The 19,577-nt window shown below is 43.1% G+C and overlaps 1 protein-coding gene across 1 annotated transcript in view; it reads right to left on the bottom strand.

Annotated features, from left to right (window-relative positions):
• LCP1 (lymphocyte cytosolic protein 1) overlaps positions 1 to 19,577 on the bottom strand; it is an 85,203-nt gene that overhangs the window by 28,844 nt on the left and 36,782 nt on the right. Inside the window, exons 5-9 of the mRNA XM_004714093.2 lie at positions 17,536 to 17,608; positions 17,036 to 17,117; positions 13,891 to 14,056; positions 4,781 to 4,923; positions 1,593 to 1,688 (exon numbers count right to left, since the gene is read on the bottom strand). Coding sequence (XP_004714150.1) covers positions 1,593 to 1,688; positions 4,781 to 4,923; positions 13,891 to 14,056; positions 17,036 to 17,117; positions 17,536 to 17,608 — 560 coding nt within the window. The remainder of the gene's footprint in view (positions 1 to 1,592; positions 1,689 to 4,780; positions 4,924 to 13,890; positions 14,057 to 17,035; positions 17,118 to 17,535; positions 17,609 to 19,577) is intronic.

Below are 19,577 nucleotides of genomic sequence, written 5' to 3'. Positions count from 1 at the left end.
CTGTGGCATGATGGGAATGTTAGATGAAGAGGGTATTCACCCCTGGGTGTTGCTGGCCTCATCCTCTGTCAGGCTGTCTGCTCCTGGCTGGAAAGGTGACTTTCCACTATGCCAGGTGGGCATGGCCTTGCTCACTGGTACTTCTAAAAGGAGAAGTAGCCACTATTCCCTAAAAGACAGAGTGTCTCCCCAGAATATGTGGCTGATTATATAACTTAGCAGTTAGGCGATGATGCAGTCATCCCCATGATCAAACCTGGTGTGGTCAGCCAATCAGTGGAAAAGGCACTAAGATGGGATGCATCACCCTGACTGAGGTCACAGCCCTATCTGATGTAAGGGTCATGGCCATGAGCTGGGGCCTGCATCACTTTTAAGTGATAGGAGATCAAAGGCACTGGAGACACAGTGTGGGAATTGCGCCCGATCTGATCCCGCCACACGGAGGCAAAGCACTAAGGGGGTGCAACAGAACAGCAAGGGAACGGAGCTGTGAGGTCCCCAGGGAATGCTGAAGGTGGAATTTGGGGCCAGGGTGTAGTGGCCCACAGACTGGACTGGAAAACACTCCTAAAGGCCAACAAACAATCCTTGAACTAACTACAAAAAAAAAAAGTACCTCCTTAGTGATGTCTACAAAGGTTAGAGCCAGTGTGGGTCTAGCATAGTACTTGGCCCAGAGAAGGGATGCAGCAACAAGAGATGAAGATGCAGACTGCTCTATCTGGGAGAGTGCCAGCCTTGACCCTGACAGTTCCCCATCACGTGAGCTTGGGTAGATGAGCAGTAGGAGGCCTGCTGGGCCAGTTTCCCCACTCCCCTCTGAAATGAGAATTTATTTATTTATCTAAATATCCTCTTTCCAGAGATAGGATGCTGTTCCTCAAAATGGAAACAATAGTATTTCTTGATGCTGTACTGCAACAAATCAAAAATAATCTTTTGCATCAAGTTGATTCTGACTCTTGGCCCACCCCCCACCCTCCCTACACACACACCATGGTTTTCTTGATTGTAATTGATTTTGGAAGCAGATTACCAGGAGCAATAGGGTGTGTTTGAACCTCCAACCTTTAGGTTAGCAGCTAATCACAAGCCATTTGCACCAGCCAGGGCTCGTCATGGTGCTATGCCAAAAACTCACCTCACTGCCACTCAGTCCATGCTGACTCATAGCGGCCCTATAGGCTAGGCTAGAGCTGCCCCTGGGCATTATGGGAGTAGAAAGCCCCATCTTTCTCCCAAGGAGAACCTGGGACTTTGAACTGCCGATCTTTGGGTGAGCAGCCAACTCGTAATCACCACACTACCAAGGTTCCTCAATTGGTGCCATGGAGATTATTAAAATATGGGATAGATGGAGAAACGTCTAGCATGGTGGATGGCATTCATTTGAAGTGAGTTTCTTCCTTTCCATATGGTTTCCCCTCCCACCCCCAGATTCAATACTGCAACACTGCTATCCCCAACTGAGGGGGTTAACAGGTATAGCCCCTCATGGGCCTGCCCAGTCCAAGTCATGCAGAGGGAAGGAATGCTTAACTATGGAAGGCAGCATCGGTGATCTAAATGCAACCTGGGAAAGTGCTCACCCTGAGTCCTGACATGTCGATGACAACAGCAGGAATACCTTCTTCATTGCCTTTCGGAGCCACCTGTTCAAGCAGGTGGTAATAAGCTTTTGAGTCCTGTGAGAAATTAAGAAATTACACTTTCAAAACGGTGCAGCTAATTACATACTTAGCATGACAGTAGTTTCCCCAAAGCCAACATCCTTCATTTCTCCCTTGACTATCATTCTTGAATGTCACTTAATTAACAGAGCTGGCTCACTAATTTGCATTTTCCATTGGTCTGTTTGCATAACGTAGTAGGTTCTCATTTTAAAAGGAAACAATTAAAAATACAGGATATACACGAAAGGAAGCCCAAAGACGCAGATAGGGAAGAGAACAATTAATTTGCATGTATTAAATTGTATACAGAAAAAAAAATCTTTATACAGCTGTGGAAGTCAGTCAGCTAAGGGTTAATAAGAAAGAAAGGGAAAAAGTGATAGAAAAAGAAAGCAGAAGTTTAAGGCAGAGTTTTAAAATGCATTTATCTGTAAAAGAAAAATAAAGATTTTCAAGATATAGGGTTGAAGCATTAACAGGTAATCTTCATATAAAAGGAAAGATATTAAAATGATGAGTGCATTTAATGTCTATACAGAGACTAGGAAAAAGCCTCAATTTAGTCAGAGAAGACTGAATGTAGGTATTGAATTTCTAAGTTCTCTGAGATTCTGGAAGTAAGACAGAGAATTCTCAGAATCATCGTCGCAGAACTATAAATGTATCGTCCCGCAATGAAACCATACAAGATTTCAGGTAATTTATTGAAATCATTTAAAGGCGTCTTGACGGTGGAAACATCCGTGATCGATTGGTTTTTGTATCAAACCAGGGACATAGAGCACTGACCGCCCATCAAAGAGCCAAGGGGAGAGAGCATGCGCCACTGAAACTGCTTCTGGGAAAACCCAATTCCACGGCTCTCCCTTCCCAGCCACTCCCCTCCCTTGTAGTTGCTGGCATCCTCATTTTCAACTCCATGGAAGTTCCATGCAGGTAGTAAGCACAAATACAATCTGCCTACCACATCCTTTCCTCCAAGAGTCACCTCATTTCAGCTGGCCCCTTCTCTCCTCTCTTGGCACAATGTTCTCCTTCCTGCTGTCAATTTACAGGCACTCTTCCCACCGCTACAGACGCTGTGTTTAAGGGCCCCTCCCAGGATGCTGTGCGTGCATCCGGCTTCTGTGGTGCATAGTTCTGCTCTGACCCACTGGGGTGACGCAAGTCAGAATCAACTCGAGGGTAGCTGGCTGTTGTGTGTTGTTCCCAAGGTGCTGGGAGCACAGAACCCCGACTGGTAAGTGCTCAGCTGGCCGGTTCCTAACCCAGGCAGGATGCTTTCCCAAGTCCAAACGATGATGACTATTCAAACAGTAGGCAGCCTCTCAGTGACCGGCAGTCAGGTATGCTTACGACACAGGTCAAGCAGCCTAATTATGGAACAAAGGGTTTACAACTGAATTTGAACTGGGTTTAAACTGGGTTTACAAATGATTGGAGATGAGTATGTCCAGCACCTGTTAAGCCTGAACTTGGCGGAGGGATTAGAAAATGTACCTAACCACCGAAAACTGGTAGCTGAGTAACTCTGGGATTGTTACGTAACTCTGGCCTTAAGGGAAGAGGGCCTTCCGTCTAGAAGCTACACTCTCAGTTTACACTGTGCCTGGGGAATCCCAAGTTTTAAAAGCCACTGGGTCTGCCTGGCTTGGCAGGGTGCCGATGTTCTTCACAGAACAGCAGCCTGGTCCAGCCGGGGAGGCTCATGTACCTTGCTTCTGACTCCTATTACGCTTTAGAAAACATTTCCTTCATTTTTAGGAAAGAGAACAATGAAAAACTTTTCTTGCACCTCCTGTGCTGTTAGGAAATGCTTCTTGACCTTCCTTCCTGTTCCCAAGATAGATGCTTTCTATTTTGATCCACCTGTTGTGAATGCACACAGCCTTCTCCTCTCACCTTACCATGCAACTTCATAGACTTGACAACCACCGAGCAGGTCTCCTCCAACCTTCCCCTCCCCTCCCCTCCCAGATCTCTGCGGTGTTGTCTGGGTGCTTTGCACATGCTCATTGCACAGGGGTTCCAGAATCATCATTGCTGCTTTGTCCCTGCTTTGCACTGGTGTTAAAAATATATATTGTCTTTAAAAAAAAAAAGAGCAGTTGGATTTTACAAAAAATATATAGGTAAAAAGTATACAGAGTTCTTCTATACTCTCTTCTCCCTCCTCACAATTTCCTCTATATTTAACATGGTGGCAGAGTGGGTTAAAGTTGGGCTGCTAACCAGAAGGTCAGTACTTCAAATCCACCACTTGCTACTAGGGAGAAAGATGAGGCTATTTACTCCCCTAGAGATTTACAGCCTTGGAAACCCAGCTGGGTATTTCTACTCTCAAAAGGGTGGCTGTGGACTGGAATTGACTTGATGGCAGTGGGTTTAGGGTTAGGCTAGTGTGGTATTCGACACACTGCTCTGACAGTAGATACATGGCAACATACATTTGCTAAAACCCCTAAGCTATATGAAACACAGTAAACTCTTATGTAAATTGGGGACTTTAGTTAATAACAATGTATTGGTTCATCAATTATAACAAAGGAACCCAGTCTCTGTACTCCATTTATTTCTCAGTCCCTGCCCCACTTCATCCCTGGTAACCACTGCTCTTTTTACTGTTTTGAATAAATTCTGACTCGTGATGACCCTATATAGAGTTTTTGAGGCCTGTAATTCTTTATGGGAGCAGGCAGCTTCATCTTTCTCCTATGGAGTGGCTGGTGGGTTTGAACCACCAACCATTCGGTAAGCATTACAATGTTCACAGGGCCGCCAGGACTCCCTTTTCCTGGAGCCAGCAGGGTCTTATCTTCTGCCCTTTTTTATGCTTGCTCTTGTCCTTCCATTTCCTGATATTGTCCTTCCATTTCCTGATATTGCTACTCGAAGGTAGGCTGATCTTCCTTTGCCGCTGCCTAGTCACTGCTAGGCAGTGACTTTGACCAGGTGAGGGTGGCTGCCTCACACTCAGGCTACAGACCGATTAGAATAAGGCGCATCTCCCAAACAGCACAGCACACTAGTCTTTTGGCCAGTCATGCCCGGACTCCCATTTCAAGGCCACCATCAGCTGCATGTCCCCCGTCCACGCCTCCTACCTTGATGTCAGTACTGAAGTTGTTGATTTTGTTGCAGCCGGCATTTTCCAAGTGGTAGTTGGCCCATCTCAGCAGGAGCTCCTCGGGGGAGAGCTTCATCAGGTCTTCCAGGCTCTCCCCTTCTCTCAGAAGAGCAATCAGAACTGAGAAGCACAAAAGCAGAATCCACATGAATTCAAAGGGAGTCCAGGAGTAATTACAGCTTCACGGAACTCGGTGGGAAAGCTGAAGATGGCGACACCACCTCCCTCTGGGAAACGTCCTTCTAGCCTTGGCTATGAATTAAACGGTCTGCTAGGACTCCCAGGAGCGCTGGTGACACAATGACCAAGTGCTAGGCTGTTCGCTTCAAACCAACCAACTGCTCTGCAGGGGAAGATGGGTTACCTTCTGTAAAGATGCCTTAGGAAGCTCTGTGAGGCAACTAGGGTCATTGTGCGTTAGGATTGACTGGAAAGCGGTGAGTTTATTAGTAGTCCCTAAAATACACACACACAACAAAAAACTCACCTAGGAGATGCTGAATCCTAGGGACCCCATATGCACCCTCGGAGAGCTGGGCTCCATGGGGGTTTCAGTTGACTGAATATTTAGAAGTACTCTTACATCACCCAGCCCTTTCTTTCAAGGCCCCTCAGAGAGGCTCAAACCACCAAGTTTCCATTCTAGCCTATGCCGTGTCACCCAGGGAAAATATTCCCCATGGAAGGTGTAAGATATTATAAATTGCCGTGTCACCCAGGGAAAATATTCCCCATGGGAGGTGTAAGATATTATAAATGATTAATTGCTCCCATTTTCCAGGGACAGTTCTTTCCTAATAACATGGCCAAAGAATTTGAGACAAAATGTCGCAATCCTAGCCAGTAAGGAGCCTTCTGGTTGTACTTCTCCCAAAACAGATGTGTTTATTCTTCCGGCAGTCCATGCTACTTTCAATATTCTTTGCCACCGATTACCATACAGTCTTCCTTATTCAATGTCCACCTTTCCCGTGCATATAAAGGGTTAGAAATACCATGTTCTGGGTCAGATGTACCTTAGATTTCACAGTGATATCCTTGGTCGTCAGCACTTAAAAAAAAATCATTTTATTGGGGGCTCGTACAACGCATCACAATCCACCCATCCATCCATTGTGCCAAGCACATTTCTACATTTGTTGCCATCTTCATTCTCAAAACATTTTCTTTCTACTTGAGCCCTTGGTATCAGCTCCTCATTTTCCCCCCACCCTCCCTCCTCATGAACCCTTGATAATTTATAAATTATAATTATTTTGTCATGTCTTACATTGACTGATGTCTCCCTTTGCCCACTTTTCTGTTGTCTGTCCCCCAGGGAGGGGGTTATAGGTAGATCTTTGTGATAGGTTCCCCCTTTCTCCCCGACCTTCCCCTTCCCCTCCTGGTATCCCTCCTCTCATTATTGGTCCTGAGGGGTTTATCTGTCCTGGATTCCCTGTGTTTCCAGCTCTTATCTGTACCAGTGGACATCTTCTGGTCTAGCGGATTTGTAAGGTAAAATTGAGATCATGATAGTGGAGGAAGCATTAAAGAACTACAGAAAAGTATGTTTTATCGGTGCTATACTGCACCCTGACTGGCTTGTTTCCTCCCCGCGACCCTTCTGTAATGGGGTGTCCACTTGCCTACAGACGGGCTTTGGGTCTCCACTCTGCACTCCCCTTCATTAACAAAGATATGATTTTATGTTTTTGATGCCTGATACCTGATCCTCTCGACACCTCGTGATCACACAGGCTGGTGTGCTTCTTCCATGTGGGCTTTGTTGCTTCTTAGCTAGATGGCCACTTGTTTATCTTCAAGCCTTTAAGACCTCAGATGCTATATCTTTTGATAGCTGGGCACCATCAGCTTTATTCACCGCCTTTGCTTATGCACCCATTTGACTTCAGTGATCGTGTCGGTTGGTGAGCATCATGGAATGCCAGTTTAATAGAATAAAGTGTCCTTGCATTGAGGGAGTGCTTGAGTAGAGACCCAATGTCCATCTGCCACCTTAATAATAAGCCTATGAATATATGCACATAGACCTATTTCTCCATCATCATATATACATTTACATATGTACATGCCTGTATTTAGAGCTCTATAAATTCCCTTTGCCTCCTAGTTCTTTCCTCTATTTCCTTTCACTTTCCTCTTGTCCTACTCTCATTCTCAGCTTTCATTTGGATTTCAGTAATTCCTCTTGGTTACATTGCCCTTGATCAAGCCCTACCAGGCCTCCTACACCTTCCTCGCCATCGATTTTGGATCACTTGTTGTTCCCTTGTCCCTGGGTTTGTTATCACCCACTTCTTTTCCCCCGCCTCCCCTTATCCCATATCACTCCAGAATCATTGGTCCCATTGTTTTCTCCTCCAGATTGTTTATCCCACCTATCTTATCTAGCTAGACCTGCAGAGATGATAATATGCACAAAAAATAAGAGCAAAACAATGCAACAAAAGAAAACAAAACAACAACAAAAACCAATAGGGGGAAAAAACAAAGCCTAGAAGTTTGTTTGTTGGCCTTTAGGAGTGTTTTCCGCCTGAGTCTGATGGCGTCACACCCTGGCCCCAAAGTCTATTTTTGGTATTCCCTGGGGACTTCGTTGCTCTGTTCCCCTTGCTGTTCTGTTGCACACCCTTAGTGTTTTCCTCAGTGTGGTGGGGCCAGATCAGGTGCAATTCCTGCACTGTGTCTCCAGTGTTGTCCCCCGTAGTGCTATGGGTCAGTGAGGGATGTCATGTCTTGTACGAGGTGGGGCCAGCCCTATGGTGCTCTCTGTGCATTGGCTGCTCGCTCTTCAGCACTTTATAGAGGTCCTGTGCTGCAGATTTGTCCAATGCCAGTTAATTTCATTTCTTGACTGCTGCTTCCGTGAACACTGATTATAGGTCTAAGCAAAGTTAAATCCTTTACAACTTCAATCTTTTCTGTTTATTGTAATGTTATCTATTGTTCTAGTTGTGAGGATTTCTGCTTTCTTTATTGAGTTGCAATCCACACCAAAGCCGTTGGTTCTTGATCTCCATCAGCAAGTGCTTGAAGTCCTCCTCACCCTCAGCAAGCAAGGTTGTGCCAACTGCTTATCAAAAGTTGTGAGTAAGCCTTCCTCCAATTATTTTTATTCTTTTTATAGAATCCAACTTCTCTGATTATTTGCTCAGCATACAGATTGAGTAAGGATGGCGAAAGGATACAACTCTGATACATATCTGTCCTGATTTTAGACCATGCAGTATGCCCTTGTGCTGTTAAAACAACTGCTTCTTGATCCATGTTCAGGTTCTGCATGAGCACAATGAAGTGTTTTGGAATTCTCATTCTTCTTAATGCTATCCACAACTTATTAGCCACACAGTCAAATGCCTTTGCCTAGTCTAAGATCCATCTGATGTCAACATGACAGCCCTTGTGCCATGTCCTATTCTGAATCCAGGTTGAATTTCTGGCAGTTCTCTGTCAAAGTACTGCTGTACCCATTGTTGAGTGATCTTCAGTAAAGTTTACTTGCATGTGATATTAATGATATTGCTCTGTAATTTCTGTAGTCTCTTGGGTCACCTTTCTTTGGAATGAGCACAAATATGAATCTCTTCCAGTTGGTTGGCCAGGTAGCTATTTTCCAAATTTCTGGGCATAGATGAAGGAGTGCTTCCAGTGCTTTGTCAGCTTGTTGAAACATTTCCATTGATATCCCATCAACTCCTGGAGCCTGTTTTTTTTCCTAATGCCTCCAGCGCAGCATGGACTTCTTACTGCAGCGCCATTAGTTTTTGATCATATGGCACCACTGGAAATGGTTGCAAGTCGACTGCTTCACTTGGTAGAGTGACTCTGTGTATCCATTCATCCCTTTCTCCCTCCCTCCCTCCATCATCATATGATATTTCCTGGACCATTGAATATTTTGCCTAAAGAATCTTTTAGTATTGCAACCCAAGGCTTGAATTTTTTCTTCAGGTTTTTCAGCTTTATATATGCTGAACATGTTTTTCCTTTTTAACTCCAGGTCTGTGCACATTTCATTATAATACTTTATCTTCTTGGGAATTTTCTGTTCAGGTCTTTTTCTTCACCATTCTTCCATTTGCTTTAGCTACCGTATGACTGAGAACATATTGCCGAGTCTCCTCCGACATCCGTTTTTATCTTTTCTTCCTTTCCTATCTGTATAATGATTCCTTGTTCTCTATATGTATAGAATTTGGGGGTGAGGGGTGGGGGGTAATAGTGTTCTTGATGTACACCCACAGCTTATCAGGTCTTCTGTCATTAGTGTTCAAATATATTTCTGAGATTGTCTCAATGTTCAGGTGGAATATGCTCAAACTTGTATTTTGGCTTTTGTGGACTTATTTTAATATTCTTCAACTCCAACCTGAACTTACATATGAACAATTGATGGTCTGTTCCATAGTCAACCTCTGGTCTCATTTTGGCTGCTGATAGTGAGCTGCTCCATCATCTCTTCCCACAGATGTAGTCATTTTTACTCCCACGTATTCCATCTAGAGAAGTCCATGTGTACAGTTACTTTTTATGTTGTTGAAAAAAGGAATTTTCTATGAAAAGGTCATTAATCTCATAAAATTTTGTCATGTGATCTCCAGCTTCATTTCTATCTCCTCTTTCTTTCAAATTTTTGTATTCCAATCACCACTAAATTATCAATACAGCTTGATTTCATGTTTTATTAATTTCAGGTAGATGAAGTTGGCATCATTCTTCAACTTTTCGATCACAAAATTAGGGGTTGGTATATAAATGTGAATCATAATTGTATTAATTGGATTTCCTTATATGCATATAGATATTATCACAGACAGCATGTACCTCAAATCTTGAAAAGTTCTTTTTGAAAATGAATACAACACCTTTCCTTTTGAATTTGTCATTCTTGCATAGTAAACCATTTGAACCTCTGATTTAAAATGGCTAATACCAATCCATTTTCGTTCACTAATATCTACAACATCAATCTTTTATGCTTTCCAATTCATTTTTGATTACTCCCAATTTTCCTATATTCATCCTTCATCCATTTCACACTCCAATTAGGAAGCGCTGTTTGCAGCGGTTTCTCGTAATCGTGAGTTGTGCCCTGTGAGGACAGGAAGGCCTTAGCCCCTCTCCGTCATCATGATGTACTCGAGTGGGGGAAGGCAGATCTTCCTTTGTTGTATTTTGAGTGACTTCTGACCCGAGTTGCTCATCCTCTGGTATTATCTCTGACCGTGTCCTGCTACTCTTCATGAGGTTGTCAGTCTATTGGACACCATCCCACTGCTAGTCAGAAGATTGTCAGTGGGGAATCTCTCAGAGGCAGACAGTCCTCCCCTTTATCGTAGTCTGTTCATAGTCTGGAAGCTCCATTGAAACCTATTCACCTTGGATGACCCTGCTGGTACCTGAAATAAGGGGAACATAGCTCCCAGCATCACAGCAACACACAAGCTACCACATTACAACAAAATGACAGACAAATGGTGAGCCATGAAAATAACCTGGGCAGATGGCTCACAACTCCAGTTTCAACAGAGGCTATTTTTACTTTGATGAGGTCAATTGGTAATAATGACAATGTCCTCTTGTCTATTCTCCTTGGTGTTTTATATTTCAAATGCTTACCTGCATAATTATAATATCTCAAAAATGTGGTAAGCCCTATATATAATTATACACATATAGAATTATAGTATCTCAAAATGTAATAAACCCTTTGCTCTGCTTCCTTCGAAGATTATTATTTGCTCACCTTAAAGATTTAAATTTAGCTGAGGTCATTACGTACCAATCAATAGACTTTCTCCTGGGTTCTGAGATCTCTATTGCCTTTTTCCCTCTTCTCTCTCTCTCCTTTAAATTATGTTTAATACATTGATTTTAAAATTGTACTGTAGGACTCTTCATTGGTTATTGGGACTTGTGTGTGTGTGTATATACCTATAAGATGCACATATATATGTATAAATATGTTTGTGTGTGTGTGTATATATATACATATCATTCAATATTTGGCTACAGATTCCATAGTGGTGACCTTTGTCCTGAACTCAAAGGCAATAATTAGTTTTGCATACTACTTAGCAAGGTCAACTACATGCCTAGAAAAATTCCACTCTCTGTAGGTGGATAGAGAGCGGGGAGCTTCTCTTAAGTGCTGTCAAGTCAGACTTGACTCATGCCAGGCTATGCACAATAGAACAAAACACTGCCAGGTCTGGTGCCACGCTCACAATCTTTATGCTTGAGCCCATTGTCAGAGCCACTGTGTCCTTCTGTCTTCTTAGTGTTCTTCTGTTTTGCTGACTTTCTACATTAACAAGTATGATGTCTTTTGCAGGGACTGATTGCTCTTGATAAAGTGTCCAAAGGCTGTTAGGCAATGCAGTGCCTGCTTGCTTCTAAGGAGCATTCTGTCTGCATTTCTTCTAGGTAGATTTGGGGTCTTTTTGATTTTTGTTTTTGCAGTCCATGTTACTTTCCATTTCCTTTGCCAACATAATTCATATGTGACGATACCGCGGTCGCCTTTCTTCAATGGCCATCGTTCACGTGCGTAGATTGTTGTTGATGGGCGCCGTGGAGTCAGAACGAAACACTGCCTGGTCCTGCACCCCCTCAGACTGTTCTTCTGTTTGAGCCCTTTGTTTGCAGACGCTTTGTCCATCCATCTTATTGAGAGCCTTCCTCTTTCTCACGCCTCCTTCCCTTTATCACGCATGATGTCCTTCTGCGGCGCCGGTCCCTCCTGTTAGCATCCGAAGTACGTGAGACCAAGTCTTTCTCTCTTCGTTTCTGAGGAGACTTTTCCAAGATAGACTTGTTTATTATTTTGGCAGCCTGTGTTATACCCTTTCAGTATTTTTTGCTAATATGATAGTTCAAATGCACTGATTTTTCTTCAGTCTTCCGTATTTAATGTCCAACTTTCACATGTTTGTACAGGAAGCAATCGAGAATACCATGGCTTGGGTCAGGCACGCCTTAGTCCACAAAGTAACATCCTTGTTTTTCAACACTTGAAAGAGGTCTTGTGCAGCAGATTTACCTAATGCAATGTGTTCTTTGATCTCTTAACTGCTGCTTCCATGAACATTGATTGTGGATCCAAGGAAGACAAAATCCTTGTGAATTTCCATCTTTTCTCCACAATGAGTTGTAGTCCATGCTGAACCGTCATCAGCCAGTGGTTCAAGTCCTCCTCACTTTCAATAAGCAAGGTCGTGTCATTTGCCACCTTCCAACCCCTATACCACATTCTTCTTCATATAATCCAGCGTCTCTGATTATCTGCTCAGGGTACAGATTGAATAAGATGGCGAGGGGATACTGCCCTGATACACATCTTTCCTGATTTTAAACCATGCAGTGTTCCCTTGTTCTAGTCAAACAACTGTCTCTTGGTCCATGCATAGGTTCTGCACGAGCACAAAGAACTGTTCTGGAATTCTTATTCTTCTCAACGTTAGCCACAGTTAGTTAGTATCTACCCTGTCAGATGCCTCTGCATACTCAATAAAATACAAGTAACCATCTTTCTGTATTCTCTGCTGTCAGTCACGATCTGTCTAATGTCAGCAATGATATCCTTTGTACCAAATCTTCTTAATTCACCTGGGATTTCTAGCAGTCCCCTGTCAATATCTGCTACAACCAGCGTTGAATAATCTTCAGTAAAAGTTTACTTGCATGTAATATTAATGATATTGTTCTGTAATTTCCGCATCCTCTTGGCTTACCTTTCTTAGGAATGAGCGTAAGTAGGGATCTCTTCTAGTCGGTTGGCCAGGTAGCTAGTTTCCCAATTTCTGGGTGTACATGAGTGAGTGCTTCTTGTGCTTCATCAGCTTGTTGAAACGTTTCTATTGGTATCCCATCAACTCCTGGAGCCTTGTTTGTCTCCACTGCCTCCAGAGCAGCTTGGACTTTTTCCTTCTGCGCCATTCATTTTTGATCAGAATCTTTCAATATTGCATCTCAAGGTGTAAAGTTTCTCTTCAGTTCTTCCAGCTAGATATATGTTGAATGTGCTTTTCCTTTCTGGAGTTTTAACTCCAGGTCTTCGTTGCCCATTTCATTACAATGCCTCACCTTGTCTTCTAGAGTTACCCTTGAACTTTTCTGTTCAGGTCTCTCACTTCCTAATTCCTTCCTTTGGCTTTAGACACTGTGATGGAGAGCAAGTTTCAAAGTCTCTTTTGAAATCCAGTTTGCTACTTTCTTGTTTTCTTGTCTCTTTAATTGCCTTTTTCTCTCTTCCTGTCTGATGTTCGTGATGTTGTCCCATGGCTCCTCGGGGCTTCTGTCATTCGTGTTCAATGTGTTCAAAGTTCTGGAAATCTTCTTGAAATCCCGGTGGGCTATACCGAAGGACAAAGTTTGGCTCTCATGGGCTTGTTAGGACGTTCTTTAACTTAATTTGCTTTTACATATGGTCCACAATCATCCATTTGGGGCTGCTGACATGGAACTTCTCCATGGTCTCTTTCTGTCGTCATTAGGCCGCTTCTTGGGCTTTCTGTCTAGTGAGGCTCACGTATGTAGTCACCATTGTTGAAAAGGATATTTGGAATACAGAAGCTGTTAGTCTTGAAGAATTCTTTCATGGTGGGAGCAGAAAAATAAAATTAGCACCCACATTTGTAGTTTCCCACTTTGAATGTATAAATGGGAATTTCTATTGTTTTGGTCAGAAATAAATCAGGTTCTCCTAACCTGGAGCAATTACTGCAACATATAATCCTGGGTTACTTCATAAAACACAACTTACAAGTTGCCTTGTTTGTCATGAAGTGGCTACAGGCAATCAGGCCTCTCTGGCTGGAGTTCCCGGAGAACTAGAATGAGCCACGTGTTATAAATGAGTGCATTGGGGGCAGGAGAAGAGTTTGCTCCCTTGTTTTAAAAGAAGGTCAGTATGGATAGAACCTGTTACATTAGTACAGCTGATTAATATACCTTTGAATATTTCCCCCCTCCTTGAAAATTTTCTAAACTTGAGAATTATAAGTATGACCATTCCCGACATCCTCTCCCTACAGCACCAGAGGCAGGCATGAAGGAAAGCCATGCCGTGAACGACAACAGTACCTTCATTTCTGCTGAGTTCAATGTCGGCAAACAATCCAATCTTGATGATTTGCCACAGGAGACCCAGGACCAGGTAAGGCTTCCCCTCCTTTAAGTCCTCAGCTCCGATGTTGACCACATGGCACCCGATGGCTGAGGCAGAGTTCAGAGCCAGGTTCAAGTTTTCCTGAGGCAGAAAAGGTATGCAAGTTTTGTTCTTTGACTTCACAGATGGCAAATATGATGCATATTGGCCAGAGTATCAGGGTTACCTTACTGGAAAATTCACCACACTAAGGCAATGTTGTCACTAAATTTAAACATTGAGAGACCAGGCTCAAAAAACAAACTCACTGCGTCTCGTTGGTTCCAATTCACAGTGACTCTCTATAACAGAGTAGAATTGTCCCTTTAGGGTTCTGAGACCTCGCACTTTATAGGATCAGACAGCTCCATCTTTCACCTCGGGAGCAACTTGTGGGCTTGAACTGCTAACCTGTGGTTAACAGCTCAGTGTGCAGCCCACTCAGCCACGATGCCTTCTAACACTGAGACACAGCAGTAGCAAATAACTGAGAGTTTCAATCCAGTACCTCAGACACTGGCTTTACACAAGGGGTGCCCAATCAAGCCATCATCAGAGGTGACTGTCATCGTGGTCAGGGTGGAGCTAAGGAGTTTAATTTGTTTCATCTAACTCATCCAACATACCCATTAGCCAAAAAATAAAGTGGGGCCTTTGAGGGATGACATGGTCTTGTCACCGGCTACCATTGATAATGCAATTGTTGATGTAAATAAAGACCATAAAACAGAGTACTAGAATAGCTGTTTGGCTCACAGGTTCTAGAAAGGGAATGAAAAGAGGTGAAAATTCAGTTCCTGGTTTAAAAAAAAAAAAGACTATTTTTTTTTCACTAGCACGCTTTATTTGGTATCATAATAGTTGAGGAGCTTGAATATATACATATTTTTAAATTCATTTCTAAAAACAAACCTGTTGCTCTTGAGTTAATTCTGGCTCATGGAAACATCATGAACCTGAGGCTATACCTGAGTGCCACAGGGCTTTCTTCTTAAAAACAAAAAAACTTTTTACTGTGAATTGGGTGAAGGTTTGTTGACAGAGCAGATCATTTGTCCCCTCAACAACTCATCTACATGTTAACTTGAGTGAAGGGAATGGGGAATGGCAACATACAGCAAGAGGGAGGTTGGCACACAACGACGGAGGCTGAGAAAGCTGCTGGAAGGCCCGAATTTAAGTCCACAGAGATAAATGCAGTTATAAACAGGGTTTTGTAGGCTGTCGTCTTTTTGGAAGCCGATGGTCATATTTTCATTCCATGGCATCTTTCAATTCGTAGCCAAGAGCAACCCTTTATGTTACCCAGGGCCTTATACACATATGCAGATGTAGATGACCCATTGTTCTGTTGAACAGTAATGCATATGGTGTAGCTCAGGTCCAGGTGGAATAAGCTGGAGCAGAGCAATGCATTTTCAGTCTAGGATTTACATGATGTTCGTGGTTCTGAATAGGAGGATCAGTCAATCTGATATATAGAACTTATTGGAATGACCAATTAAAAACAAAATAAAGGAGCCAGGTCATCAGTGAATTCGGAAGAAAATTATTAGAATCAAAGTGAGTTTTAACCCTACTATGCAGCTGAAGTGGTAAGAAACACTATTTTTTATGGCCAAGATTATGAGTAATTTAATATTATGTGCATTTACATCCGTTTAAGCATACTTTAAGGAGCCCTGCTGGTAGAGTGGCTAACCGCATAAGGTTGGTAACTGCAAAGTCAGTCGATCAAATCTACCATCTACTACCCCAGGAGAAAGCCTTACAGGACCAGAAGGCCAGAGGCAAGCCTAGGTGTGGGTGCTGAGTCGGACTTGGCCGGACGGCTGGGAGCTTGTCTCGAAACACACTTTGGTCCTGCTCTCCGGAGGGCCCGGTCACCGGAAAAGGACAGCATGCTTGGTAAACCAGAGGGCCAGTGAAAAGAGGCAGCCCATCGATGAGATGGGTTGACCCCGTGCCTGCCACCGTGAGCTCAGAGGACTGATTGTAAGGATGACCTAGGACCGGGTGGGGTTTTCCTTTGAGAAACACCAAGAATACCATCTAAGAACAATCATTGTCAATTTGACTATCTACCACTTGGATTTTAAAAGTATATTGGGTTGCTTAAATCCAAGCAAAAAATCTTATTTTTCAGATAGCGTAAGAGGCAAAATTGAGTTTCTGAGCAAGCAGATAACAAACAGATTAAAATGTTGGAACAGAACCCAGAAGGAGGGTCCTTGCTGCAGGTGACTGTCCCACCGAATCCCCAAGCTGAAGGGGCACAAGCAGGTTATGTTTATCACACGCCCCACCTGGCTGTGCCCAATTCCACTGTGAGGCTACCAGGACACTTCCCATTTTCACCCCTTCACTTCTTAGAAAGGCTTATCATTTCAGCTAAAATCCTACGTATCTGGCATCAGCTCAGACGTTAGATATTAGAGGAAGTTTGTATCGAAACTTCAGCCAATGCAAATTGTATTCACAAATGGCCAAGACAAACACATAATCCCCCCTCTACTAATTGCCCACCACTTTTCTTTTCCCCTCGCTATAGTAATAACATATGAGTCGCAATCCCTCCTGCTGCTGTTAGGCGCTACTCGGCCTATTTCAACTCAGGGCCGCCCCGTGTTAGAAAGTGGACCTGCCTCACAGGGTTGCTTTGCCTGTGATCTTTATGGGGAGCCCTGGTGGTGCTACAGGGTAAATGGTGGACAGGTTGCCTGTTCAAACCCACTCTATGTGCCTTGGGCGAAAAATGAGGCTTTCTGCTCCCACAAAATTTTATAGTCTTGGAAACCCTATGCAGGATTGCTATGAGTTGGAAGTAATGTGGTGGCAACAGGGTTGGGGGTTTCCTCTTTAGGAGAGAGTGCCCTTTTTGCCTCCGATTGAGCCCCTGGGTGGGGTTCTCATTGCCCACCATTGGTAAGCGCTGAGTGTACTACCAGAGCTCCTTAGATCTCCACTGGTCTTGAAAAGTCATTGCCCAGAGCCTCGGCTTGCCACTAGTGTGCGAGCACTCAGTTGCTCTGGTACTCATCCTCAACACAAAGCTGTGCTAACAGTTGTGGAAAGACGTACCTGGATGGTGAAAGGGGTGAGTTTCTTTTTGTTGATTGTCCTTTCGTCTATAGTGTCTGGCACTGACAAATTGATCATTTTACTGAAAGAGAGTAGGTTCAATAATTTAATGAAAGAATTCTGGATAGTTCTGAATAACTGAGCCCAATCACATTAGATTTAAAATTTATCGACATGATACCATGCTATTAGTGTTTAGATATAAAATCGGATATGAAAAAATATCAAAGGACTTGGGGCGAAGGCTGGTGTTCCTGAAGTCCCATCTGGAGGCATCCACTCAGCTTAAACTCGGCAGACTATTCCTGGGTCCCTAAGCACATTAGGAACTTCTGGGTCAAAGAAAATTCCCCATTAATATTTTACATTCTTAGCCATGAAAATTGTTCCCATTACATCTGTATACTCAAGTTTATACAATATCAAAAATTGTTTTTGTCACCTGATGGCATTCTGCCTCTGCTACCAATCATATGACAACAACAACAACAAAATCTTACGATAGCCAAGTTAGAATCTGCTCAATGTTCAATGGGGAATAAAAAGTAGTTTTCCTTGGGTCACATCCATATTCTTTAAAGAAGAGAAGTTGAAATTAAAAAATTAAATAAAAAAGGCATTTTGAGAACAAGAGTAATAACAACAACAACAAAAACTAAGAGAAAGTACCTATTCTCAGGTTCAACACCTGGGGATTCAATCAATGGAGGATCAAAAAGATGAAAATATTCAGAAAGAAAGAAAAGAAGTTAAGTAGTCAACACAATTCCTCCAAGGCTAAAGAGGAGTATAAAGTGCTATTTACATATCATTTACATTGTAATAGGTAGTACAATTATCCAGAGATAATTTCATGTACAGGAGAGGAGATACACAGGTTATAGTCAAATGTCATGCCATATTATACCAGGGACTTGAGTATCTGAGGATTTGGGTCTGGGGTCCTGAGACCAACCTGGAGTAGAGAGATACCGAGGGACAGCTGTAAAACCAAAGAATGGTAAACTCAACTGTGACTATATTTTTTTAATGAGAAAAAAAATGAGCATTTAAAATTTTCCCTATAGTTTTTTGCAACCAACTTTCTTATTACTGTTCCTTAAAGATGCAGCTCCATAAAAGTTCCTCATAGCTGCACAGGTCTAAAGTAAAAGGCATTTTATTTGTCTTTACACAAATCAAACTCCTTAACAATCATTGAAAAACACAAAACTCATAGTTAATTCGAAATGCTGAGAAATTAAAAGGGGGACTCCACCTTCATTCCAGCCTTTGCAAAACTTACAGTCAAAGGATAGGGGCGAAACGCATGTCGAGAAAAGGCTGCCGAGCAGCCAGGAGCAGTGCAGCTTCCAAAGACTGTGAGCAACGTGCCTAAGGAGCACCGAGGGAAGGGACAGACCACCGAGGGTCTGAACGGAGAAGAAGAGGTTCACCGTGAGAGGATTTGCAGAGAAGAAGGTGGACAGGGGCCTTCTGAAGAGGGTAAAAGGAAAGGCAAAACCCCAGCGGTAAGTTATCAGCATGGTATCGGTGGGGGCAGGCAGGGGTGTTGGGGGGAGAGCGGTCTGCTGATGCCTGCCTTGAGTCAAACAAGCAACCACGCTGTTCCCCCGGGCTGAGTGGCCCCAAATAAGGTGGGTCTGGGCAATTGTAACCAGGAAGTGGAAGGAAGGGCATGTCATGCTAAGAAGTCAGAACTTAGTTCTATAGGTTAGGTTTTTGAATTTTGTTTATTATTATTACTACTTGGTGAAAAGACATACAGTAGAACATATACCAATTGAAGGATTGCTACATGTGCAAGTCAGTAACATGGAATTACATTCTTCAAAATGTGTAATCGCTGCTGTCCTTTTGCACCTCATTACACTCCCATTCACATAAACCTGTAGGCTGGCCTTGTTATGCACTTTTTTTTTTAGCAGTTGAGCTATTTTGAATAAAATCTTTCAGTGAACTCTATCTAATAAACAAAACAGAAAAGGCAGAGTTGCTTAAGTCAGAGCCGAGGAGCATGAGTTCAAAGTCGTTCTGCAGCTCCTTAGTCCACCTTATTATGGATCTTTCCCATCTCCTCACTAGCTCCATGGTCCAGCATAGAAGGCAACAGCGACTGGTACTGATCTTGTCTTACTCTAGCCGTCTGTGCTATGTTTCCCTTGTGTTGCCACAAACAGGCTTCGCATTTCTTAGTGTGGAAGGTGCCTTTGTAATTCATTCACACCCATAGACCTGTCCAATGAAAGACCAGACAGACATTTCAGACGGCCGCTGAGTACCTGGAGGAGTTGGCCCAGGGTCAGCACAGTCCATTGCTGATATTCTAGGGGATGGGTAGGTCCAGGGGACAGCAAACCACAGCTCCTGAGCCATAGGCAGCTCTCAAGCAGCTTTAAAGAGTTTTAAGGCTTTTATTCAGATAATGGGGATTTCAATTGTTTGCAAAACTCTATTCATGGCTCGAGAATAATTTTTAAATTGTTATGAGGAACAGCATTGGTTCTTCCTTCTCACAAGTTTGCTGACCCCTGGGTAGACT

The sequence above is a fragment of the Echinops telfairi genome, unplaced genomic scaffold (assembly GCF_000313985.2).
Source record: "Echinops telfairi isolate 266 unplaced genomic scaffold, ASM31398v2 ScPeMD7_24;HRSCAF=84, whole genome shotgun sequence".
NCBI lineage: Eukaryota > Metazoa > Chordata > Mammalia > Afrosoricida > Tenrecidae > Echinops > Echinops telfairi.
This window is presented reverse-complemented; position numbering and strand designations above follow the sequence as displayed.